Raw genomic sequence first — 25569 nt, 5'->3', positions numbered from 1 at the left:
GCTCTCACCACCAACACTGAGCTCTAATCTTGTGGGCCACAATCATCTGAAGACTCAGAAACCAAAGGGACCAAGAGGCCATGCTCCAGACAAACCCCACGATTATGAACAAGAGTGTGTGCAGGGCAGAGGCCTGGGATGGGTGTTCACCAGCCAGCATGGCAGTTGGGTTAGCACACTCCTTCAGCTGAGCTCACTTGCTCCTCTGTCCCTGTCCCTGACATGGTAGAATGCTGCTTTAACAAATAGAACAGCAGTGCAGCACACTGACTAGGTATGGCCTACCTCCTCCATGAGCACTTCCCTAAGCCTGCTCATCCTCATGCAGGGGCTTCTGGAAGTTGTCCTCACTGAATGCAGGCCCTGGAAAGGGCGTGAGTCAATGAAGGGGGGGCAAGCCCACTGCTCATCCTGAAGACACTTCTGTGGTATCTTCTCCCAGACCAAGCCAGGCTTTGGCAAGAGGCTTTGTGAACTAGAAAAGGTGGGAACCTAAGACTGTTGTCCCACCTCTCAGTCTAGCTATCTTAACATGGGGCTCTAGAAAAACCTGAAAGCCAGACCCAATACCCCTGGGAACCTTGCCTCATTAAATTCTTGGGAATCATTAGATTTCCAAGCACCTACAGGGCCTGAGACCAAACGCTGCCTTTCAGACAAGAGGCCAAGCTGGAAAGGAGCTCTATAGCTTCTAGGCCCCTGTGGACCTGGGAGAAAAGGCAATTACAGGTAGGGCTAATGAGAGGACAGAGACTGCTCCTCTCTGAGTTCCTGAGGACACACAACCTAGTCCATCCGAGAGAGTGGTAGACGGCCATCACTGCTCTGGGAGCTGGGGCTACGAAAGTGTCAAGGGAAGAGGCAGGAGCAAGCTCTGCGGGTTCTTACCAGCTGGGCCTGAGAGCCCATGGTAGCTGCCCTGCTCCGGGATGCTCTAGAGCCCTTGGCTCTTCAGAATAAACGACTTTATTCTCACCACTCAGATGACACCAGGTTGGTCACCACAAATACTTCTACCACATGGGGGGTTTCAGAGACTGGTCCCCAGGACATTCAGCTGAGATGCAGTGAGCGGTCCTTTTTGTTTAAAACTGAAAACAAACGGAAATGTTTCCTGAAAGGAAAAACCATCCCACACCTCTGGGGAGAATGTTCTAAAGAGAAGGATAAGGTGGAGGCAATGCTCACTGAGTCATGCCTCGAACACAGGTGGCCAGGGGTGACTCTGGAAGCTGTAGGACTCCAATAAGGACCTCAGAAAGCCCTGTGCCTCTGCTTACAGGGATCCCTTGAGCAGGGAGCTCCTCGGCAGAGGAGACCTGGGGCACACAGTCCCGGGAATGAGAAGGTCATGTTTGCAGAGGCTGACACGGTGGCTCTGGCATCAGAGCAGTCCACAGCCCGCATGTACCAGTGACTGACAGTGGTTCTGCATACCAACAGGTCAGACTGAAGCCAACCCAGTCCCAACATGATGTCATCAGGATAAGGGAGACAGGCAGGAGAGCCACAGAACCCAACAGCTAGAGAACACTGAAGAGGTGACTCAGGGAGCCTGCCTCTGCTTCTTCAAGGTCTGAGACGGGCGCAGCTCTTCCAGCCCATGCGCAAAGGGGCAACAGGCAGCAGGCAGTACACAACCATCAGGGTGGTGAGTGAAGAACCAGCAGATTCGAGTCTTGAACACCTCTGCAGACAGGCTCCTCTTGCCTTCTGGAGGCTTTTCCCTCTGCAGCTCCCGCCGCCAGTCACGGATGTGAACTCGCCCATTCAGAACTGAGGTTTAGGACAAAAAGACAAAGCCTAAGACTTTCCTTAAGTGTTATTAGTATGCAGGGACTGACAAACGCCACCTTGTGGAGAGTCCTGCCAGGGGGTACAGGGTCAAGGGCCTTCAGCTCCAAGTCCTACCTCAGGGGACCTGGATGCACAGTGGATAGCAGTCAGGAAACAGCCAGAGTGGCCTGCTGCCCTTTGCCACTTCATTCTGAGGAGCCAACAGCTCTGTATGAAACTCAGCCAAAGCAACCAAACCTTCCAGCCCCCTCCCCAGTCCTGAAAAACTACCTGTGGCCAGAGTGGCAGGAGGAACAAAAGTGCCTCATTGAGGAACTCTGGCTCACTGACTTTCAGAACTGAACCAAATGTGTATGAGTGAATGCAGCTTCCTGTCCGCTCTGGATTCCCCTGTGCTATGGCCCCAGTGAGCTTGGCTGCTGTCAGAAGTAAATATTTCCCTTGGAAACCTGAGCAGTGAGTCCTGAGAGGACCCTATGGCACATAGGACACAGGGGGGGTTCCGTCTTCAGGGATGGCTTGAAGCCCCCAGTCAAGTGACACCACATGCAACCACCTCCCTTGGGCTGAGGTTTGTCTTTCCTGAACCAAAGCCCAGGTTAGGGTCACTTCAGGACTCTGAGAGAAGTTTCTCAGAGCAGAGCCTCCCACCACAGACGAGGACTGTCACTGTGGGCCCAGAACTCTCTGAACTGTGCTCAGAGGAGCCTTGAGGGCATCTCCCAGAAGCGCCAGGACACTTGTCTGTAAGTAGCCAGAAGTCCCTGTCCCTGCTGGAAGTTCTGACATGTTTAAGCAATCCAAGGTCAACAGGGGACTTGAAGCCTGCCCTGAATGCTGGCTTGGGTCGTCACTCTGGACATGGGGCCAGCAGGAGAACCTCCTTGGATGCTTATGAACTAGTAGCTTGCCTAGCCACACAATGGGGCACTCTTTGCAAGGGTCATGTGGTCAGACCCAGTCAGTAAAGACCAAAAAGGAACAACAGCAGAGGCCTAGAGAGGGGTAGCTAGGCATCTAGGATGCAGTGTGCCTATGTTCCCAGTTTATACCAGGATGCCAGGCAGTCAGCTCCCTGGTGGCCCCACAGCCCTCACTCTGGAAAGATGGTGTGAGGCACCAAGATGGGTGGCCCTCCAGGGCACATACCATCCATCCAAGTCAGACCACCAACAGTTCTCCTCTGGGAAATGTGCTAGTAATTTAACACGGAATCACAGGAACAAATTTGTTGCCTTCCCAATCCCCAACTCATGCCTCCTGCTGGACTGCAAAGCAGCAAAAGAGGCTCTGCTCAACAGCTGCTCCACATCAGTAGCCTCTCACTAGCACAAGCTGAGAACCAGGGAACAGAAAGAGCACCAAGGGGCTACAGAGATGGCTCAGCGGTTAAGAGCACTGACTGCTCTTCCAGAGGTCCTGAGTTCAAATCCCAGCAACCACATGGTGGCTCACAACCATCTGTGATGGGATCTGATGCTCTCTTCTGGTGTGTCTGAAGACAGCTACAGTGCAATCATATACATAAAATAAATAAATAAATCTTTAAAAAAAAGAAAAGAAAGAAAAAAGTGCTTTGTCTTTACAAGTACCAGCATTAGGGTCTCGCCTGGCCTGGATTGTCAAACTCACTGGTGACCTCTGAGCTATATCCAGCCTCACCAGAAGACAGAAAGACAGAAGAAACAACCATGAAGGCCCCAGGAAGGGGCAGAGTCAAGATAGGGTCAATTCTGATACGGTACAGGACACTGTGTACATGAGCCAACCTTAAAGCATCTGAAATCTGAAAGCTAGCTTCCTCAGGAGCAGACCAGCCAGAGCCACATTAGCTTAAAGCAAAACAAAACATCATCCAGAGATAAGCCCCAGTTTCAGCACATATTTTCTGCATGACCGCAGAGAGAACGTTCACGTGGCTGGATCCCTAGTCTTCTACTCAGAAATGACTTCAAAAATAACTGCCCCCCACAGCGAACTGCACAGAAAGGTGGTTAACCCCATACATGCATATTTAGACTAGACAGGAGCGACCATCCTTCACAAAATCAAAGAAAACGTGAGGCCCCTCAGGCTGCAGTACTTTAACTGACTAAAGCTTTCTAAGTAAGCACAGATCCTGGGCACTGGACGGTTCATCTGGACATCTGGGTGTGGGGCTCTTGGTTTCAGTAATGCCTCCAGGGGGGTGTCAGGCCATTCCTGCACCTACCCACAAGCAGTATTCACCCAAGTGAGGGCCAGTTGGCTGGACAGAACCATATTAACTTCTCAAGGACAATTGGACCACCCAAGGGCAGCTGTGTAGACTCATACAGTCGTAGCCTCACATGAGAGAGTGCCTGACACCCGTGTTCCCATGTGTACACACGGGCAGCAAGTACATATATGCTCAGGAGCACCGGGCACCCATGTTCTCATGTACACTGGACAGATGTATGAGGCAGCACACACCTTGTCTTTCATGTATGTGGATGAGACTGGGACAACTTTCCAACACCCGTGTCCCCCCCATCAAGGCCCCATTCCCTATCATCATCAGTCAGTGGCCCTTCCTGGATTAAGGCCCAACCTGTTTCCAAGTCCTGACTGGAGCACCACCTCCTAAGAAAGGCCTGAGAAACTGAGCCTGAGAGGATACTTGTAGCGAAGGCACAACGGTAATGCGAGACAGTGCGGAAGTGCCCGGGGTGAATGCACTCCAGGTGGGGTGTGCTGGTTTTAATGTCAACCCGACATAAGCTATAGTAATCCGGAAGGTAGCAACTCAACTGGGAAAATGCCTCTAGAAGATGGGCTGCAGGCTCGCCTGCAGGGCATTTACATAACTAGTGATTGATATGGGTAGAACCACCCCTGGGCTGGTGGTCCTGGGTTCTATAGGAAGCCATAGAGAGCAAGCTGGTAAGCAGCATCCCTTCCACAGACTTTGCATCAACTACTGCCTCCAGTTTCTCACTGGTTTGAGGTCCTATATTGGCTTTCCTCAATGGACTTGATGTCAACCAAATACGCTCCTTCATCCCTGTGGTGGTCTGATTGGCCCAGGGAATGCTACTATTAGGAGGTGTAGCCTTGTTGGAGTAGGTGTGTCACTGTGAGCATGGGCTTGAAGACATTTCCTCCTAGCTCTGCCTGAGTCTGTTCCTGGCTTTCTTGAAGATGTAGAACTCTCAGTTCTGCCTGTACCATGCCTGCCTGGATGCTGCCATGTTCCCACCTTGATGATACTGGACTGAACCTCTGAAACTGTAAGTCAGCCCCAATTAAATGTTGTCCTTTATAAGACTTGCCTTGGTCATGGTATCTGGTCACAGCAGTAAAACTCTAACTAAGATACTCCCCAAGTTGTTTTTGGTTATGGTGTTTATCACAGCAATAGTAACCATAACTGAGACATGGGGCATACACACTTTTAGAGGAGATGCACACACCCCATGAAGTAGGAGTGGCCTGCGGAGAGAGCTGGTGAGAGGACTTGGCTCCTGCAGCTCTTCTCGCCTGGTGCTATTCCTACACACTCATGAATTTACAGTGCTGTCTCTACACTTCAGGCCTCTGGGCAGACACTGTCATACTCCACTCTCCATCCTTAGACTAAACACTCCTGCAGGACAGGAACTGAGCCACAGCCCATGAGGAATGCTCCCTTTTATCTCTGGAGGTATGGAATCCAGTGTTGAAGATATCAAGCAGAGACTAGAAGGCTCATGTCCCCAGCTTGACTGGTGGGCTCTACAGCTCCACATGCTTCTTGTTGCAGGTGGCAGAAGTAAACCATATTCTGTGGTGACACAAGATGCAGCCAGCAGGCTTTTCAACTAACCACCTTCTCTGTGTGAGGAACAGGTATCACAAAGTAATGGGAGTTCAGGGGTATATCCTAGACAGGAGCTTCTGGACCAAGGCACTGGCAGTCTGAGTAGAGGCTGGAGTGTGTCTAGAGAGAAAGTTAGCTATGGCTTCACTCTACGCTATAAGCTGGTGGTGACCTGGGTACTGTCCACTTGGTTCTTCTGAACATCTAGGCTGCCCCTGAGTATCACAACCCCCTCCATGGGGGACAGAAAGCAAGTGCTACGGGATGCACAGGAGGAACCTGCAGAGGAACCCAGAGGGGACAAGCAGGAAGGACAGTGTATGACGACCTCAGAGATTTTACCTTCAAACACCTGATGGCTATTCCTGAGCAGGGTCTGTAGGCCTCCACACTCCCGCTTCAGCTGCTGCAGCGTTTCTGAGTTTAGTTCTGCAGCCACTTCTGCCAAGGAAAGGCTCCCTGTGGGAAAGCAGGTTTCCACAGATAGCCTAGATTACAAGCCTATAATCAACAGAGACTGTTGGGTCCTAAAGCCAAAGCCAATCCTGAAGCCTCAAGTGTGCTTCAGCTGCAGGACCCTGTGAGTGCAATTTAATGAATCCATACCATACAACCACAGGACATGAGAGTGACAGTCACCCCAGCCACAGTGACAGTGTGCCAGCATTCAGGACCACATGCTTCCACTATGCAGGCTGAGCATCAAGTAAGTCTACCAACATATGGTGGGTGGCCCAACCCCCAGGAGATATGGCTCAGAGCTGAGGGGCAAAGACCAACAGACAAGCTTCTAGCTGTGCCTTTTGCAAGCTGTCAGAGCGTTGCAGGGCACTGCCCACCTAAGCCAGGCACACAGGTGGGGTTGGTATGGCAGGAGTGACACAGAGTTGCAGATATCACAGTGAGGTCTCTCTCATTCACAATGCTGCTCAAGACCCTGCAGAGACATGAAAACACCCTGACCAGACACCCAGTGACAATGAAGTCTATTTCAATTTAGATGACAATGGGTCTCCCTGGGTGCACTTGCCAAAGGTCTCACCTTTCAGTGCACCTGTGCCTCCTAGAGCTGGAGACTAAAGACAGCCCAGCCTCCAGCCTTATTACTTAAGCAGTAGCAGCACTGACCCAGACTGGAGGGCCTCCTTCTTAGTGTCCAGCAATGGTTTACTGAGGGAGATATCCAGGCCTCTATCAGGAAGAAAGGGGAAAGGCCATGGGTAGCCTCAGAGGCCCAGGCACACCTTCCTCACACACCCAGGGGTACCCGAGAGTCTCATAAACACAGGCCTCCAGATACCCATCAGGCACAGTATGGTCCCCACCCAACACTCCTCCTGGTAGCAGGCAGGGTGAGACCCAGCCCCTAGAGCCATCTCTGGACCTAGGTTTGCAGGAAGGCCCATCCTGCTCGTGGCTTTCCATCCCAGGCATAGCCCAACAGCCCCCAGTTCCCATCACTTCCTCTGGTAAACAGGGATCTGGCTTGTACAGTACACTCAGGAACCTGACCCTGCTGCCATCCCAGAGCTCCCTTTGCTCTTTCAGCCTTGGTGGGAAACCTTGCCTGCCTCCCTCTGCAAAGACCCTATATTAGCATCTGCAGAGTGCTGAATCTTTAAGTTATATGGTCACCTGAGCCAAGACCACTCTGGCCAGTGGAGGCTCCCAGGATTGGTTAGCTCTGAAGGGGAACATACAAGGTCCTGCCATGCCACATGTGGGAGATGAGAGGATAAAGGGAAGAAACCTGGACCCAGCAATCACAGATGAGGATGTGGCAAGGACAAGTGTTGCCACTGTGCTTTAAGTTATGCTGGGGGCCACCTGCACCTGTGTGGGGAGAGAACGAGGCAACGTTCTCAGCTTCAGGTGTAACGCTGGTTCTGGTCAGCAGATGGCCCCATACCGCCTCCTGGTGGTCACAGGAAAGAGGTGCAGCTGGAAGCTCTGACAGCCTTTGCTGTAACAGCAACCCTACTTTGCCTGTTTTCTCTCAATGTGCAGGCTCCAGCCAATGAACAATCAGATGCTACTGTGGTCAGCTGTTCACTCCCAGCTGAGTGTGCTGAGCTACAGAAGACCCAGAGTCCACAATGGCCAGTGAGCCTGCCTCAGTGGGGGCCTACCTCCTCCATTCCAGGTCTTCAGACTCCCGGCTTCAGAGTTTCCCGTGTTGAACCTCTTTCCATCTAACAACAAGTTTGCCACCTGTAAAACCACTTGGTCAATGAAGTCTCGAGGGAGAGCAGCACAATTCCTCACACGCTCAGCCTTTTCTCTAGGGCAGAACCCAGGCACCCAGAGTCCTGTGGCTGGGGCTCCTGTTCCTCGCTCAGCAGCCAGGCCCTCTGGCATGCACTCAGCCCCAGCATCAAAGGTCCTGTGACTGTCCTGGTGACCAGCATCGTCATCGTGAGCAGCAATCTGGGGTACAGAAGGTGCATGTCCCCCACCAGGCAGGCTCTGTGGAAGGCCCTGTCTGCTGTGCAGGTATCGTGTTCTCTGCTCATCCATCCAGACCTCTGCAGAAGGCAGGTATGTTCTGGATTTCCCAATGAGGCAGACCTGTGTTTGAAGAGACATTGAATTTCAACACTCCTGGAGCACACTTTTGCTAAAGTACAAATTATACCATGAAAAGAAAGAAATCCTTACTTGAGCCTTTTGGTTGTATTAGAGATGGAATCCAAGGCCTAGTACATGCTGGGAAGCTATCCCCTCTAAAGAATACCCTTAGCTCCAAAAACCTTATTCTTTTGAACAGATACCAACAGAAATGATTTAATAATAACAACAACAATAAAAACTACTGAGGAATGTGGATGCAGGAAGGTGCAAGTTAGCTCCAGTGGTCCTTACTGGAGCTGCCCTTGATCCAGGGATAACACAGTTTACCAATGAAGGTTTCTGAGGTCTGTGAGAGAGTGGGCTGTGTGTTAACCTGCTAGCATGATGTAGGTGCCCAGTGCATCTAGGGAACTTCCTCTGCATTTTTTTTCTGATCATCAACTCCAAAGTTAAAGTGCACACCAGCAAAGAGGGCCAACGAAGTCCATTAAGGCTGCTCAGCCCTACCATGGGCTCTGCGTTTGGAGCTGAGCAGCATCTGATGTGTTTGGTCCCCACCAGCACTTACTGGGCACCATGCAGATCATCCAACTGCAACACTGGCTCAGAGACTGCATGAGCTTCCTTAGGAATCAGTGACAATCAGTGGAACTGCAGCCGTGAAACACAAGTCTGCCACCCCAGACTGAGCCTTAGCCCACTCAGAGGAGCCAGATTTGCCGACATAGCATTTGGGGGAAAAGCTGTCGGCCTGAGGACAGGCCCGAAGGAGCTCTGAAGAAGCTCCAGGCAAAGCACACAGAGCTGCCAGGCCCTGGACCTGCCCTGGCACATACCCGCTTGGTAGACGGAATCCTGAGGCAGTCCTCCTGTACGTGGAAGCCACAGGAGAGCCCCACCTCCAGCACGAAGTCCAGGTACTCTCGGTACTGTGTCTTCTTGCTTTGCCGCCGCCGGTATCGCCCTACAAAGTCAAAAAAACAGCAGGGCAGGACGAAGAACCGACAGGTGTAGGAAGACCTGGAAAAGGAAGAAACCCAGGAAATGTTTAGGAGCCCAGCAGAGAGCCAGGAAGACCCAAGGAGCCCAGCCCGACCCAGGTAGACAGGCTCACCATAGCATGCACAAGCAACACAGGACTGAGTCCTAGGCTGTTCCTGGCAATTCTTACATCTATAAATGAGCGGATTTTTTTTTTTTTTTTTTTTTGAGACAAGGTTTCAAGAACTATTTATTCCTGACTTCCTTGCCTCAACCTTCAATGTGCTGGGGTAAAAAGCATAGCCACCATATTGAGATTCTTTCCCATGGGTCTCTAAAAACTATGCAGCACATCTTATTTTGCAATAAAATATTGAATTAATAAAAGATAATTTTCCTGTGCAGTTACTCTGGCCCTCTGATTTTAGCTCTCCAGAGCTGGAACTTCAGGTAGGTATTAGAAACCAAGACAGATGCAGCAAAGATAAGTTCAGACATGACCTGGAGTGGAGCTAGAAGCATGCCAAACTCAAAGAGTTCTGGTGGTGGGAGAGGCCCAATATAAGACTAAGGGAAGCAGGGCTGAAGGCCCTGTGTCTCAGACTCCTCAGTGGTCTGTAAGGTGCAGACTGCTGCAAAGGGTCTGTCTAAGGAAAGATTTCCCCTCAAAACAAACCCCCCAAAATCAGAAGAACATTAAAAAAAGAAAAAGCACATGGGTTAGAAATGTCATAGAGATGATAACAGTGGAATCAATGGAGCCAACAGAACATGTTGGAGGCATGTGTGTGGCTTAGGTTTATTAATAGGCACGGTTTCGAAAGAAAGCAGGTAGATTTAAATGTACTCAGTGTATATGCTGCCGTCATTTCAACACTCCTGAGTTACCATGTCAGTGCCTCAGTGGCCAGGGTGCTATGGAGGACACATGCTCAGAAGACACAGCCACCCATCTCTCCTGCTTACCTGGCTGCAATGACAGGGATCCACGGGGTGAGCTCATCAGAATGGTTACCAATCAGCCAGTCAACACCAGGGAACAGTGTCTTGTCACTTGGAGTGATGGAACCTTCCTTAAGAATGTCACACAAGTTGAACCAGTCAGTCCATGCACCAGAAGCTCTGGGCTATGGCCACAGTCCACCTACCACATGACCCTCCCAGGCCTCCTCTGTGCCCAGCTCACTAAAAGAAGGTGACTATTCTGCCCATAGTTGGTCCCCAAGGACACAAATCATTGGCAACTTTTTGAGTCCCTCAAAACAGCACTTTTCTGATGACTTAATTTGTTTCCCTGCATAAACACAGAAAGTATCCAACAGTGAAACAGCTGGTAACCAAATGAGCCCACAAGTTCTAGGCTATTCTGTCTATGGTCAGGGAACTCTCAGCTGTGACATCTCACCCACACCACCCTTCATAGTTTCTGTACAGCACCCTTCCTGGTGGTCAACTGCCAGTCTCAAATTAATAATCCCTCCCAGCAGGAGCATCACAGCTACGGAGGTGCTGGTTCATGACAAGTTTACACTGATGCTAAGACACTGAATGTACACAGTCCGACTGCCATATACATAACCACATAGGGAAACAAACCTTTAACCTCTGCACTTATATGTGCCCATTTGTCCTTCATGAGTCAAGAAGTTACTTATACTTTGGACGGCCATTACTAGGCCATGGGGTCCTGGAAACAATTAGACCTGCTTTACAAAAGGCCTTCTGAATACAGCAAATTGCAACCATCCCATTCTATGCACAAACTCCAGACAATCTGAGATTCCAAATACACTCCCACTGAACAGGGATTGGAAAGATGCTTAAGCCACAATAGATGGGATTTCAGTCAGAGCTTTCAGAGAAACCCACGACTGCAGCTGGAAATACACTATGAACGGCAGCAGCACGCAACCCATGAAATGCTCAGGGCCACAGGCTCAGGCAGAGTGCAATACAACACAGATGGCTTCCACCTCACATACTCAATACCTGCACTGAAACTAGATGGGGTTCCCACATCAGGGTGACTCATGGAAGGGGCTGAGGCAGGTGCTAAAGATCCCTAACGAACAGCTCAAACCTCTACACAATTCCTGAAAGCCCTTCATACCAATCAGCACTTCCTATAGTCAGGACTCACTACTATGTGGTAGTTTGAGTATGCCCATGGGAAGTGGCACTATTAGGAGGTGTGGCCTTGTTGGAGGAAGTGCATCACTGTGGAGTTGGCTTTGAGGTCCTATGCTCAAGCTCCACCCACTGTGGCAATAAGCCTCCTCCTGGCTGCCTGTGGAAGGAAGTCTCCTGCCTGCCTTTACATCAAGATGTAGAACTTGGTTGGGGTGTCTTTTCCCAGCAATAAAACCCTAAGACACACTGGGACAGTTTAAAGTCCCTACCAAGCAGAGGGCAGTAACACTGACATCTGCCAAATAACTCCTGTTGGTTGTCAGTCTTGCAGCCAGCATGGACTGCACATCCACCTGCAGGGCTCGCTCTGCACCCGCCACATGCCAACAGTCCTCAAAATGGAGACTAAAGTTTCCTTCTTTTTAGAGACAATGTCTAACTATTAGCATCAGATGGACTGGAACCTGTTCATGTAGACTACATTGGCCTAGAACTCAGAGATGTACCTGCCTCTGCCTCCCAAGAGTTGAGATTAAAGACAGATGCCACCACACTCAGCCCTAAAAATTTTCTCAATTTTCTTCCTTTTTTTAAGGTAAAGGTCTCACGAAACCCAGGTTGGCCTTGAACTAAATTGATCTTTCTGTCTCTACAAGTGTCAGAATTACAGGAGTTCACCAGGTTGCTTGGCTAAATTTCCTGTAATGTGAATCTACAAGCAATTATGAACCCCTGGGAAAACAACCATGAGTAAAGAAGGAAAAGTAAGAGCTGAGGGGCTTGCAGTGAGCTCCCTGCCCCTCAAAGCCTTTGTCCCATTACCCCAACTTGAAAAAGAGATGAGACAGAAAATGCAACAGTCTCTAAAGCTATACTTCCTGCTACAGATAGAGCAATGGCTATGGGCGTGTGTGGGGCAGCAGGGGGCAGGGCAGGTCCAGTGGCAGCTGTGGGCAGCGGGGGGGCGGGCAGGTCTAGTGACAGCTGTGGGCAGTGTGTGGGACAGTGTGTGGGGCAGCCAGGTCCAGTGGCAGCTGTGGGCATGGGGGGCAGCGGGGGATCAGGGCAGGTCTAGTGGCAGCTGTGGGCAGGGGGGGAGGGGGGGCAGCCAGGTCCAGTGGCAGCTATGGGCATGGGGGGCAGTGGGGAGGCAGGACAGGTCCAGTGGCAGCTGTGGGCAGCATGTGAGACAGTAGGGGCTAAATCCAGAAGCACTCCTGCCAACAGCTGACCCTAGGGGACAATTCTTACTAGATTGAGGGGTGGGGCAGTACCTCCAGCTGAGTTTGGGGTCCATACATGTCCCAGATTTTTCTTCTTCGGACATCAATCCCTCTGCCTGGATGCTGAGATGAGAAGTTTTGAAATTATGAGTTAAGTTTGGACCATTACAGTATAAGTTAGCAAAAATAACAAATCTGCAGGCACACATAAATCTGCCACTGCCACATAAAAAGGGCAGATGTGCCTGGCATCTGGGAGAGGGACAGCTCCCAACTCTTGGCAACATTGCACACCTGCGTGGTTGGTGAGAACTTGCACCCCACCAGCGATCATCACAGACCTTTAAAAGGGACCTTAGTAGCCTGTGTCCTAAGGACACATCCAGAGCCAGTTCTCAGCGGACATGGTGGGGAAGGAAAGCTTGTGACCAGCCCCCTCACAGTCCGCGCACCTTGACTCCAACCTTATTCTTCTCCAACTTGGGCAGAGCCATGGAACCTTCCCATCACCCCTAGACTCAGCCTCCAGGCCCTTTCAGGGATGCCACTGCAAATGAGCCAGGCTGCAGCATCAAGAAATGTTGGAGCTGGGTGTAGCTGAATATGGTGGAGTCACAGAGAGGTCTCTGTGAGTTTGAGGCTAACCTGTACTATATAGCAAGTTCTAGGCTAGTCAAGTTACACTCTAAGACACTGCCTTAAAATAATTAAAAAATAAAAAAAACATGGAGGCCCCTTTGCCCAACCCAGAGAAAGCTTGAGAAAAGGCAACATAGCTGTGCTCACCCCCTCGTTGCTCAGGATGTGGACCAGAAGGCCATTTCCACACCCCAGGTCCACGAAAGACTGCTTGGTGGTGATGCCCTTCTCAGCCCTCTCCTCTTCCCATAGGATCTGAAGAAAAAGACAAAGTAAACACAATTCCCATGTTGACTCATTCTATTCCAGATCAATCCTAACAGGATTTGTAAGGCCCTGGGTTCTGGCCCAAAGATTACAAAGAGAAAGAAAAGGAAGGACCCAAACGCTAATGCCACTAGGGTATGAGAACTGGGGGTGGAGTAACTTCTTTCAAGACCCCAGGGCTCCCATGAAGGTGACACAAATGAGCAGCACACACGGGGTCTTTGGCCCAGGGGACACTAGGACACACCCACACCCCACAGCCCCCACTGCTCTCCCCTGATTTATTCAGGACTGAGGTACAGCTTAGTGGTACCAATTGAGCTCAGCACATAAAAGGCCCTGGTTTCCTTCTAGCAGAAAAAGGGCATCTACATCCAGTGGTCACCAGCACACCAAGATGACTCAGTGTTTCTCCTTTACTTCTACATGCCTTGACAACCAAAATAACCCTGTTTTCCAAACTAAGAGAACTACAAGTTAAAGGGAAACAGGGAAGCTCTAGTTTAACCACTGTACAGATAAGAAAATCAAAAGTGCTGAGAAGAGAAGCATCCACTTGAGCTGGCCAGCCAGCAAGTTAAGGATGGACGAGGGGAGAGAGGCCCAGCCCACAGCTGAACAGCACTGGATTGTTGGTGCCTCCACAGTGACAACTGTGTCTCACTAACCAACGCCTGACCGTCTGCCCTCCTACCTCCAGCTTCCTGATTCACACATGCTCTGTGTTCCTGCATGAGTCATGCAGGATGTGAAATCATTTCACAGCAAGGAAAAACACAAGTCCTGACTTGGTGAATGCTCTACCCCCAAATAGTAGCACCTTCGAGAGGCAAACGTCACACATTCCATGTGAGTGTGAACACTGCGAATATTCTTACCAACAGGTATGTAGCGATGGCCACATCTTCATATACAAACTTTTCAGGATCGGTTACTTCAGGCCAAACCTAAAATGTTTTCAGAGAATATGTAAATAGCTGTGAAATCAACAATTTAAATATCTCTAAACAGCCTAGATCAAACCAAACTAATCATATAATAAATAAAGGTACTTTCATTTTAAAGGCAAGTTCACAGTTGATTTCTTGCAATAAGTGCTTTATACAAAAAACAGTTACTACGCTGCTTGTAACGGACAGATTGTGTCCTGTACAAAGTGATCCAAAGCATCAGCACTATAGACTAGTGTCAGTCACAGAAAAAAGTCAGCTCATCTGTATAGAGACAATGACTAATGAGATGAGGGAGAGGAGCAGGGCTAGGGAGGTGCCTCAGTGGGTAAAGTGTTTGCTTTGCAAGCCTGGGGATCAGAGTTCAAATCCTCAGTACCCACATAAAAAGTCACGGATAGTCATGAGGCCCATGTAGTCCCAGCCCTGGGTCAGTGGGAACAGGAGGCTCACTGGAGCTTGCTAACTGCCAGCCTAGCTCCAGGTTCAGTGTAAGACCCTCACGATGGAGGGCCCAACTCTGCATGTGCATGCACAGGTACATGTACCCTTCACACTCATGCAAGCACTCAGAGGAAGAAATATGAGAATGGTGCAGACGGCCACAGACCAGACTTACGAGACTGGGCTAACTGCTCAGGGCCAGGCTCTATGATACAGAGGCAGGACAGTCAAGACATCTCCAGAGTCAGCCATCTACACAATGGTCAGGTACAGTAAATGATGCAATGCATCACCACGTCCTGGGAATAGTTTAAAGGCTGAAAAGCAGGAGCACCTCCTTAAAGGTATTTAGAGTACCAGAGGGATGGAAGACCCTCCCAGGGCCAGGGCCTTCAGGGGAAGGGAGCCCAGCTGTTGTATAGATCTGAACCATATCTCTAAATGAATCACTGAGGATCCAAGCCTGTGGCTTGGGCTACTTTGCCTTATAATGCAAGGACTAACTCAAGTTCATATTGTCATGAAGTACATGACTGTTTTTTTTTAGAGTGACTGTCTTAGAAATACCTTTAAGTTAATGAGGCCAGGGCTGGAGAGACAGCTCAAAGGTTGAGAGCTTACTGATCTTGCAAAGAATCTGAGTTTGGTTCTCAACACGCAAGTCAGGCAGTTTACTGCCACTGCCTCTAAGTCCAGCCCCAGGTGAATCTGACACCCTATTACGTCTCTATGGGAAACTGCATGTGTATGAACATATCCCTATACAGAGACACATCTATAAATTAAAAATTAAAATAATTTCTCTTAAACCAGCCAGACCCACACGGTGGCACATACATGGGTCCCTAGCACTTGGAGGAGGAGGCAGAAGGACCATGAATTTCAGGCTAACCAGGGCTACATAGAAACCTTGTCTCAAAAAACAAAAATGAAATAAAAAAAAAAGTAAATGTTATAATATGGTAACTAACAATGTTTATTGATTTTTAGATTAAAATTTCCCTTCTGAGTTCTTGAAAAACGTGAAAAAGTTTACTTCTGGTTTTAAAAATGTACCCAAACATCTTCTTGGTTTGCACTATGTGTACCCATAGTTGGATTTCAGTGTGATACCTGAAGTAGATAGGAAGCCCACAGGCAACGGAGTCTCCCTGGCAGGCACCTGCCATGTCACTTGTTAAATGAGGGGACTATGAACACGCCTTGAGCATTACCTTTACCATGTCTCTGTACTTCTCTTTGAGCTCCTGGTACATCCTGCCATAGCGCAGGACGGAGACCAGGGAAAGTGTGCTTTTAAACTCGCTCTTCCTGTTCTCCACTGCCCACCTGGCCAGCTTGGACAGCAGTTCTTCTGCAAGCCAGGTAGGCTTGGGGTAGACAACACCATCCGAATGCCACCTCTCTGGACAGAAAATTAAAACAGATATGAACCTTCAAAAATAAGAGAAATACCAATGAGAAGTGCTGGCTTCAATTCTTATTCCTAAGTCACATGTTTATTTTCCAAAACGGAGCCGTAAGTACAACATTCTTTCTCTCAGTGTGTGTATGTGCGCACATGTGCATGGTGTTGTTGCTGGTATCAAACTCAGGACCTAGCTAGGCCCAAGATGGGCAGGTGTTCTACTTCCGAATGACAAACCTGCACTTTATAAGAGGGACTCTAAACTGTGACAGGATATGCCACCCGCTACTCTGGACCAAGATATACTAATAGCAGCATGATGATGGGATTAGAGTTCATGTGAATTTGGTCTAGATTTAAAATATTCCCCAAAGATTCCTGTGTTGAAAACTAGGTCCCCAATTCAGCTGAGCTCTAAGATGGGGCCTTTGGGAAGTGAATGTACCATGACAGACCAACCTCATCAACAGGCTAACTCATAGAGACACTCAGCTTAAGGGATATTAGGGATGATGGGGGCTTAGAGGGTGAGTGAAGTTTTGTTGGAGAAAGCAGGGAGTTGGGTTGGGGGTGAGCTCTTAAGGGCAGAATTTGTCCATGGGCCCCCTCTTTATTTCTGGCTGCCTTGAGTGAGAAGTTTTAACTCATGCTCCTAGTTCCTCACTACAGCCCCCAAAACCAAACAGGGGAGTGATCACAAACTAAAACCTGATACCCTTTTAAAATTATATACACACATTTCTCTCTCTCTCTCTCTCTCTCTCTCTCTCTCTCTCTCTCTGTGTGTGTGTGTGTGTGTGTGTGTGTGTGTGTGTAAGTAAAAGACAGAGGACAGCTCACAGAATTAGGGATCAAACTCAGCTTGTAAGATTTGAAGCAAGCACCTTTATGCAGAGTCATTTCACTGGCTCTCAAACATCCTTAAGTTATCTTCCTTGGGTATTATGCAACAGAAAGCTGACTAGCAAAGTATCCCAGCTAGTTGCTGTAGACCCTAAATGGTATATGGAATGTAGAGATTGAGGACTCTGGCTACATTGTGATCCCCAACCCTGGACCAGCACCAGGAACCAGCAGAGTGGTGATTACAGTGTACATCTGTGACCAGCCCGTCAACATAAGACCTTGGCTTTCCAGCTGTCTGAAGATAGGATGTCTGGGATGGGCAACACATAGTGGTGCAACAGAGCAGTATCCAGCTCTTACCATTCTCCTTCGCTGTGATGGAGACGGAGCTGATACACATTGCTCATTTTAACCTCCAAATTCTCCTCATTATCTTCTTCCAAGGGCAAAAAGGTGACACTCCCACTGGAAACATCTGAGGGAAAAAGACAAAGCCATCATCAGGTCATAGCTGCTCTAAACAGATCCCTTAGAAATAGAACTGAGCAGCAATGAACACAAGAGTGATGCTTTACAATCCTTAGTGGCTGTCTGTCGCTGGGGAGAAGGGCTCTACACTTTGGACACATCATTATAGCCAGCACTTAGAAAATACAAGGCCAGAGCTGGCCAGACGCGCTCCTTTAATCTTAGCACTTGGGAGGACAATGAAGGTGTATCTCTGTGGGTTTGAGGCCAGCCTGCTACACATAGCGAATTCCAGGCCATATAAGACCCTGTCTCAAAAATCGAGAGCTTTTCAGTCTGTTTGCGCTCTTCCCACTACTCTCCTACCTTGCACCACCAGTTCTTTCTTCGGCTCTGTAAAGGGGAAGTGAGGGCTCGCTTTCGGGATGACGGTTCTGAGAACCAGGTCGAGCTCCTGCGCGGCTTCAGGAGGAGAACCCAACGAGGGGCCATAGAAGGTCAGTATTTCCGGATTGGAGTGGACGAGGCTTTGGGAGACTCGGTTCCATAGCAAGTCCAGGTCAGCCGCGGGAGCGGTGCCTTCGCGGTCCGCCCTAGATCCCTGTCCCGGTTCCCTCTCCAGCCCGTGCCCCTGTCCCTGCCGCGGTCCACACTCCGCCTGGGCACTGGGCCGCAAAGTTCTCCCACGGGCTTCTATGCGGGCGCCACACAGCCTCTTGTTGGCCACCTGTGGCCTCTCCAGCCACACGGTAACGGCGGCCCAGAAACCTCCGGGTAGCAGTGAATCAGGGTCGTCTAGCGGCACTCTACGGAGCTCCTCCATATCTGCGCTCTCGGCGCATTGGGATGACGCGACCCGGAAGAGCATTGGCTCATGGGAATTAGAGCCGGAAGACCCGCCCTCCGGTAACCTCCGGCGGGGCGGTGGCGGAGGCTGAGACTAGGGCTGATCAGAGTTTTTTCCGCTGAGAATACAGTCTCTTGGGATCCTCAAAGGCTGAACGCACAGCCTCTTCTCCGCTTGCTTTCTTCCGTGGAAATAAGAGTTCCCAAACGGTACATCCATCTCACACCCCCAAAATTAAGTTTTGTCCCATAGGTTCTACCTGTCCCACGGCAAAGCTAATAATACGGAGAGGATAGAGAGAGCATTATTACTTGAGCAAACAAGATGGAACTGATGCTCTCACACAGAAAGCCACACTTATGTGGAGGATTCTACAAAGCCGGATGACTACAACTTCATATTGTGAAGAGTTGGAATGCAGACCCAAAGCCAGCTTAGCTCCTTCATAGCCATGCATTGCCCACCTCTGTGTCTGACGCCAAAGTTTTTGACTGGAATATATCTTTGACTGGAATATATTAACTTGGCAGAACATTACCTCCTGCCAACCAAAAAGATAAGGCTGCCATCAGAAAACATAAGCACCATAGCAGAGACGTTCTTACTTTGTTACCTGAGATCCTCAACAAAGTATTTAGCTCAGTGGGATAGTTTCCCCTAAGGAACCTGCCTAACCTTCCGCCAGGACACCAGCCCACATCAGAGATTGGAAGTGCCACACTGAGTCACTAATTCCTCTGTCTCTGCACCCCACCTCCTACACACGCACAAACTTTGCTTTCAGGCTCCATGGATACTGACTTATTGGATGTCTCTTTTTCTTTCCCAGGCAACAGCTTCTGGCTTTCCAATCTTTGCCCCAAAACTAATCCTACAGGTTTCTGGGGTCTCTTTCATACCCTTGTAACTTGCATCAGTAAAATATGAATTAACAGATGGTGTGGTGAAACGCCTCGAATTCCCAGTTCACGCTTTAAAAAAAAAAAAAATGAGACAGAATCTACCTAGGTAGCTCCAACTGGCTTGAAACTCACTCTATAGAACAGGCTGGTCTCGAACTAAGAGATCAGCCTGCCCCTGTCTCCTGAACATTGGGCTTAAAGGCCCAGCTGAGTGCCATCTTTTCTATTGTCTGATCGATAAATTAGAGGGCACATGTCTCTTTGGAATATCCTCACTCCTAGGGGGATGGTGAAATGTCTTAGCTGTTAAGAACATGTGCTGCTCTCCCGGGGGATGGTGCACACCTTTAACCAGGGGAAGCAGAGGCAGGTAGATCTCCAAGTTTGAGGCCAGCCTGGTTTATAGAGTGAGTTCCAGGACAGCTAGGGCTACACAGAGAAAAATCTGTCTCGCAAAAGAAAGCAAACAACCCCCCCCAACACACACACACACACACACACACACACACACACACACACACACAAACACACAGAAGAACATTTGGTGCTCAATCATGAAAACTGGGGCTCAGAGTCCAACATCAATAGCCAGCAGCTTCAAAACACCAGTAATTGGCTCCAAGGAATTGGATACCCCCTTCTGTCTTCAATGTGTGCTTGCACTTAAGTACATGTGCCTGCTCATACACACACACACACACACACACACACACACACACACACACACATATCTGAATGAAAATAGAATGCCTTCACTTCTGCCAGGCTGATTGCATTTCTTCATATATGTAGGAGGTAGTGATCCTCCAGCGTCTTCTTCCTAAGTGCTGGGATTACACATGTGTAACCATACCATCTTTCAGTTCCTATTTCACAGAAGCCTATCACAAGGACACGGAAGAGAACTGAGAGACCTGTAGGGTTAGGTTTGGAGCAAAGTTGGGGAATCCAGAAGCCACTGCCTAGGGAAGAGGAAGTGCCATCTATTGATTATGTCCTGGCAGATGATGTGGGTTTCTTATGGGAAACTATCTCACCGAACTAGGTGTCTGTTTATTCTGCTAGCACCCCCCAGCACCACACACAGTCCCTCTCCCTTGTCAACCCGACCTCCTTGTCCACCTTCTTCCTCTACTCACTGAATCCTGTCACATGGTCTTTAGTTCTCCAAACCAAAGAGCCACTCAGCCTTAGGGCCGTCCTCCTGGGTTACACATTTCCAGCTCTTCTCTCGCATTTGGAGTTAGTAAACTGTCCCTCCCCAGGCAGGGCTTCCTGCACCAACTAGAAACTCCCCCAGGCACTTCTCCCACTGTTGCGTGTGTCTTCTTATACCCAGTTTTGTTTACTTCCGGTCCCCACCTTCACAAAGGAACACCATTAACTTGCAGCATTATGGCACTAGGATCCTTGAGCACATACTAAGGCCTAACTATACTTTCCCCGACACTCTGGGCTTTCTCATGGTTTCTACGGCTTCTATGTTTAAAGACATGGCTTCCCACTTCCCTCTTCCCACCATGTGTTTTCCTGGAACAGAGATTATGGAGAGAGGATTGCTTGTGATTGCAGCAATCCAGGTAAGGAGCCAGCACAAACATGTCTGTGCGTCTTCACCAAGTAGCTGATGCCAAGCCCTGTTGCAAGCTCTTGTGACAGATGCTTTATGTGACGTTACCTGCGGTCTGAAGCTCGTCAGGTAAGCTGTGATCAGTCAGGCCACGCACGATGAGGTTGCAGTGCTCTCCTGTTCCCACAGAAGCTCTTTTGACTCCCGAGAGCTTTTCTTTTCAGCTTCATGACCCCTCGGATCAAATGGCTGGGTTTACATTGGGGTTTTCCCCTCCCCTGGTTCACACCAGGAGCAAAGCATGACAGAAAGGCTTCAACCTTTATATGTGTATCTTACAACCCAGCACTCTTTTTTTTTGGCTGCCCACTGCTGTACAGGAGTTTACAACTGGGAGGTTACTGTGGGTGGTCCTGGCAGAGGTGTCCCCAGCCATGGTTGGTGCTAAACCTCACCCCCGGTTCTCACTGGGTGGTGTGGCGACTGTTCCTCATCCCTTCCCCTGGCATCTTGAACTAATTCTGGAGGTGTGGTGGTGACAGGGAAAGTACGTTGAGAGGCAAGTGACTAGAGTGTGGGAATAAACTGTGACAATGTCAAGTGTGTTGTCACATACCTGTATACCAGGCAGAAGGATCAGGAGTTCAAAGCTATCCTGAGCTACAAGGCAAGTTTAATGCCAGTCCAGGCTACATGTGACCATCTCAAACACTGCCACCACCAAACAGAAATGTGAAAATACTTGCATGCCAGTGACAGCCAACAGAACAAACGACTAAAATGTCAGCAGGGGATGGCGGGGCATTGGGAGGAGGTGGAGGCAAAGGTTGCAACCACAGAGCAGGAGTGGGTTCTGCTGACAGGGCTCCTGAATACACCGACAGGTCATTGTCCGATGAGTCCTGCTCTCACCCCAGCTCCCTTGGAGCTGTGTGCCACTGCACTTGGATCTTCTTTCTGGCAGTCATATCGGGAAGTAGCTAAGAAATGAGGCAAGGGCAAACCCCTTTCTTTCTCTGTAATGTGAAACCCTTCCAAATTTTAGCAGCCTGCCCACAAGGACAGTTTAATTTACCAAAGTTTAGTTCCTCTCCTCAACATCCTGCAGTCTCATTGTCCCCTGGGTCCAACGCTGAGATGACCAACGAATTATCTGTCACACGCAGGTTTGGGGGTGTCTTAAGACCCAGGAACAGGGCCTTAGAGTTGCAAAGAAGCTGGAGATCAAAGGTAGATGCCACCAAGAGATCTTGAAGTAAGCCAGGCCAGAGCTGAGATAGATTGATTTGACAAGATCTTGTTAAGTCAGCCAGCCTGCCTTAAAACTTGTGAGCCTCCTACCTCAGCTCCCACAGTGCTGGTATTGCAAGAGAAGTCTTGGGTTGGGGCAAGTCTTTAACCAGTTGCCATAGAACGAAATAAGGAGTGGAGCAATGGGATCCAAACTTGCTGATCCTGCCCTGAGAATTGGAGACTTGAAGAGTGGAAGCAGGGTAGGGAGAGCTGAGAGAGAGTGGGGGGGATGAATGCACACTGGGAGGGTGAGAAGGATCTGGAACATGCTTTCTAAGTTTCCTCTACATGCTTACCCACTGCAACGACACCCTATCCTCCATGGAACTGACAGTCAAGAGTTCTCTTCCCACCCATCCAACTCCACTGCCACAGCCATTGTAACTCTCACCCTTCCTCCTGCTCCTAAAACTGCTTGAAAATGTCCCTTCTCACTCTTACTCCTGGGGGGAATCCTGAATGAGAATCAAATGAAGTTAATTTGTCAATAAACTCTTAACAAAACAGAGTCCAGAGACCCGGGGATGATTCTAGGTAACCTTCTCCTCTTAACAAAATCACCACACTGCACAAGATTCCTTCCCTAAGGATGCCGGTACAGCAACTGCCACCAGCCTCAGGGGGACACCACCCTTTTTATCTATCCTCAGGGGTAAGAACCCGTTTACCCAAAGAACCCCTATAACAATCCTTATACTCCTGATCTGTTCATGTGCCTATGATCCATCTTGGCTCACATATCCCAGATAGCAATTTAATTGTTCCCAAGGAAAACTTTAATTTTAGGGAGTCGGTCTCCCTACTGTTCATCTAAACTGATAATTCCCAAGAAAGCAATGTTTTCCTCATGTTAATACATGAACACAACTTCTTATTAGCTGTGTTTGGACAACATTTGTGAGCTATACATGAATTCTGTCATGAATGGGTACCTTGTTACTCTCTAACTCTGGAAAAACAATAGCATGTATTCTTGCAGACCATTCTGGACGGCTCTACGAACTCAAGGACTCTTTGCGATGACAGAGTTCAAGCTGTAAATGCTGGTGGAGACTGAATGTCCATTCAGACTGCTTAGCAAGGCAGAAGACATTTTCACGAGCTGTTCAGGCACTGTGAAGGTGACTGGGTAGGAGTGCTTCTCTGATTCTGGAAACTTCTAGACTAGACTAGAGCAGAACATCCAGGATTGGTAACTGTTGTCTTCTGCCCATGCTGTCAGGTTCCCCTGCTTGGTGATGGGAGGCACTGTGACAACTGCACACCAGGTAGGAAGGATGGTTTATCTGAGTATATTTGGTGTGTGTTTATGGTGGGAACAATTTCATTCTTTAGGCTGCCCATCCCTTCAGTCATTTCCCTTTGCTATCACTGCTACGATTTATTGTTATTGTTGTTGTTGTTGTTGTTGTTGTTGTTGTTGTGTAATGTGTGCAGGCACAAATGTACCAGGGAATGCTCCTGGAGGTTGAAGGATCTCTTTCTGGAGTCAGTCCTCTCCACTGTGAGTTCATGAGGCATGTGCAGGATGCCCTACTTTCCAATAGAAAAGCCCCACTGACACCTGTGACTGAAAGCGTGTTCTGAGTTAGAGCTATAAATGCAATAATTGGTACGGACAAAGTAGTTATTCAATTCAGCAAACAGCTCCCAGCCCCGGCTGACAGAGGCAGAGTCCACTTGTGTCTGGTCCCAATGCTTCAAACCTGTCTCTGAAATAGAGTTCAGCATCTTTCTCTTTCCCCTAACGCCTTTTCCATCATTTTAGTCCCTTTCAAAGGAAAACCGGCTTCCTCTAGCAAATAACCAAGTACCATTTGGTTCTTTGTCTGCACTTGGCTTCAATCCCTACTCCACTCCACCCCCAGCAGAGCTTGAGACAAGATTCTTCGGAAATCTGCCAATCAGAGCACTATTTAGGAGTTCCTGGCAGGAAGGTCACCTGGGAATTCTGAGTAAAGTGCACTTTAAAGGAGCCGCGGTCCAACTCTCCCGGAAGTGCTCCCAGAGCCATGAGAGGCCTGGACCAAAACATGACATCTCTGCGGAAGGCGGTTTCTGAATAAGCCCGAGGCCTCTAACCAGGCAGAAGGCGACCGGGATGAAATCCTTTATCTCCAAACCCGAAACCACATTGAGCTGAGCTCTTGGAAGCGTCTGCGTTTCCCTGGCGACGACGCGGCGCAGCATGATGACGCAAGGCTTCAGGCAGCAGCAACCCGAGTCAAGGGAGGGATGACGTCACGTTCCGGGATGGGGCCGGGGCGGCACCACCAACCTGCTCCACCCTCAGAGGTCTGGACATTCCTGATCAACAGTGTTTGCCGGACCGACGCCAGTACTAGGACCACGGACCGACCGCAAGCTGGATCCGGGCGGTGAGGACTTACCGGGCTCGGGAGATTCCAGACAGAACAGGGTTTGTGGGAGCCCAGGGCTGGGGTGACTGCTAGAGTTTGCACTCTACCCGACATCATACTCGCTAGTGGAAAAACGAGGTGACCTCAGTTTATTAGGCTCTGCCCTGCGGCGGAGAGGTATCCCAAGACAGACAGAACAGTTAGTTGTAGGTTGAATTTGTTTATAGTGTCCGAGGTCTGCTCCTCACTGTCCCCGAGCAGAGCACTATTTATACTTTTCAAGTGCATTGAACTCTGATCTAGCGAATTCTTAGGAAGTGCTCTGCTGCTCTACACCGGAGACCTTAGTTCTCCGTTTGGGTCTCAGTTGCCCAGGCTGGCCTTGAACTCTATCCTGTCTCAGTCTTGGCATCAGTCAGGACCATAAGCCAGTTCATTATGTCCAGCATAACACTGACTTTTAAAAATGGGAACAAAAAGAGGAACAGAAACAAGAAACAGACTGGTGAAGGTCCGATTTTCTGCTACTTTTTTGTAAGACTGTAGCAGAGAGGAAAACCTTACCATGATGTTAATGACTCTATGTTGCTTGGGTCTGGTCTGTTGGGGATATCCATATAGGACTTCAAACCAGAACTACGGCCTCATAATTTTTTAAAAATTTCAATAGATTAACAGGCTGGAGGGAAGTTGTGTCAGAACCATGATAATGAAGCTGCCACTTACCTCAGGAAGCATCCCAAGTGCCTGATTTGAGTCCCAGGAACGTTCGTGGCAGACAATGCCCGGTATCCCAGTTGTAGTTGCTTCTGAGAAACGGGGTGGCAAAGCAAAGTCCACCAGATTGGTAAACTGTATTATTGAGAGACCGGAGCAAAGGTAACTTGGCTCTGTGGCATGTGTTTGTTTCATTTGTGGCAGTGTGGGTATGTTGGTGACCTCGTGTGGCATGGGATCTTTGGGAGCTGGTGGGGATCTGGGATCTAGACCAAAGCACTTTGCTCCTTTGCCACAGATATTTTTTTTTTTTGTTGTTGTTCTTTTTTTCGGAGC

General features: G+C 49.2%; 2 protein-coding genes across 20 annotated transcripts in view; one reads left to right on the top strand and one right to left on the bottom strand.

Moving 5' to 3' along the window:
• Positions 1-544: 544 nt before the first annotated feature.
• Positions 545-25408, bottom strand: Trmt44 (tRNA methyltransferase 44). Of its 17 annotated transcripts, none has more exon segments than NM_001130061.1 (11): positions 545-1776; positions 5960-6076; positions 7747-8185; positions 9025-9208; positions 10136-10242; positions 12574-12645; positions 13309-13416; positions 14307-14375; positions 16037-16256; positions 17437-17551; positions 17911-18383. In NM_001130061.1, coding segments are annotated over 11 exon segments (2118 nt in total). In that variant the 5' UTR covers positions 18368-18383; the 3' UTR covers positions 545-1546.
• Acox3 (acyl-CoA oxidase 3, pristanoyl) overlaps positions 24397-25569 on the top strand; it is a 54198-nt gene continuing 53025 nt past the window's right edge. Inside the window, exons 1-2 of one of the 3 annotated variants that reach the window (XM_087584420.1) lie at positions 24397-24534; positions 25187-25395. The gene's annotated coding sequence lies outside the window, so the exon portion shown is untranslated. 3 annotated transcript variants of the gene reach the window in all.

This window comes from Rattus norvegicus, chromosome 14 (assembly GCF_021556685.1).
Source record: "Rattus norvegicus strain SHRSP/BbbUtx chromosome 14, alternate assembly SHRSP_T2T, whole genome shotgun sequence".
Lineage (NCBI taxonomy): Eukaryota > Metazoa > Chordata > Mammalia > Rodentia > Muridae > Rattus > Rattus norvegicus.
This window is presented reverse-complemented; position numbering and strand designations above follow the sequence as displayed.

What these genes read in the sequence shown, in the direction of transcription:
- Trmt44 (XM_087583174.1), bottom strand. Translation starts at nt 18,367, where the DNA reads ATGGAGGAGCTCCGTAGAGTGCCGCTAGACGACCCTGATTCACTGCTA. An exon ending in CATCACAGCGAAGGAGAATG is followed by an intron (nt 16,257 to 17,436) that starts GTAAGAGCTGGA and finishes TTATTTTTGAAG; the next exon opens with GTTCATATCTGTTTTAATTT. An exon ending in GGATTCCGTCTACCAAGCGG is followed by an intron (nt 8,186 to 9,024) that starts GTATGTGCCAGG and finishes CTTCAAACACAG; the next exon opens with GTCTGCCTCATTGGGAAATC.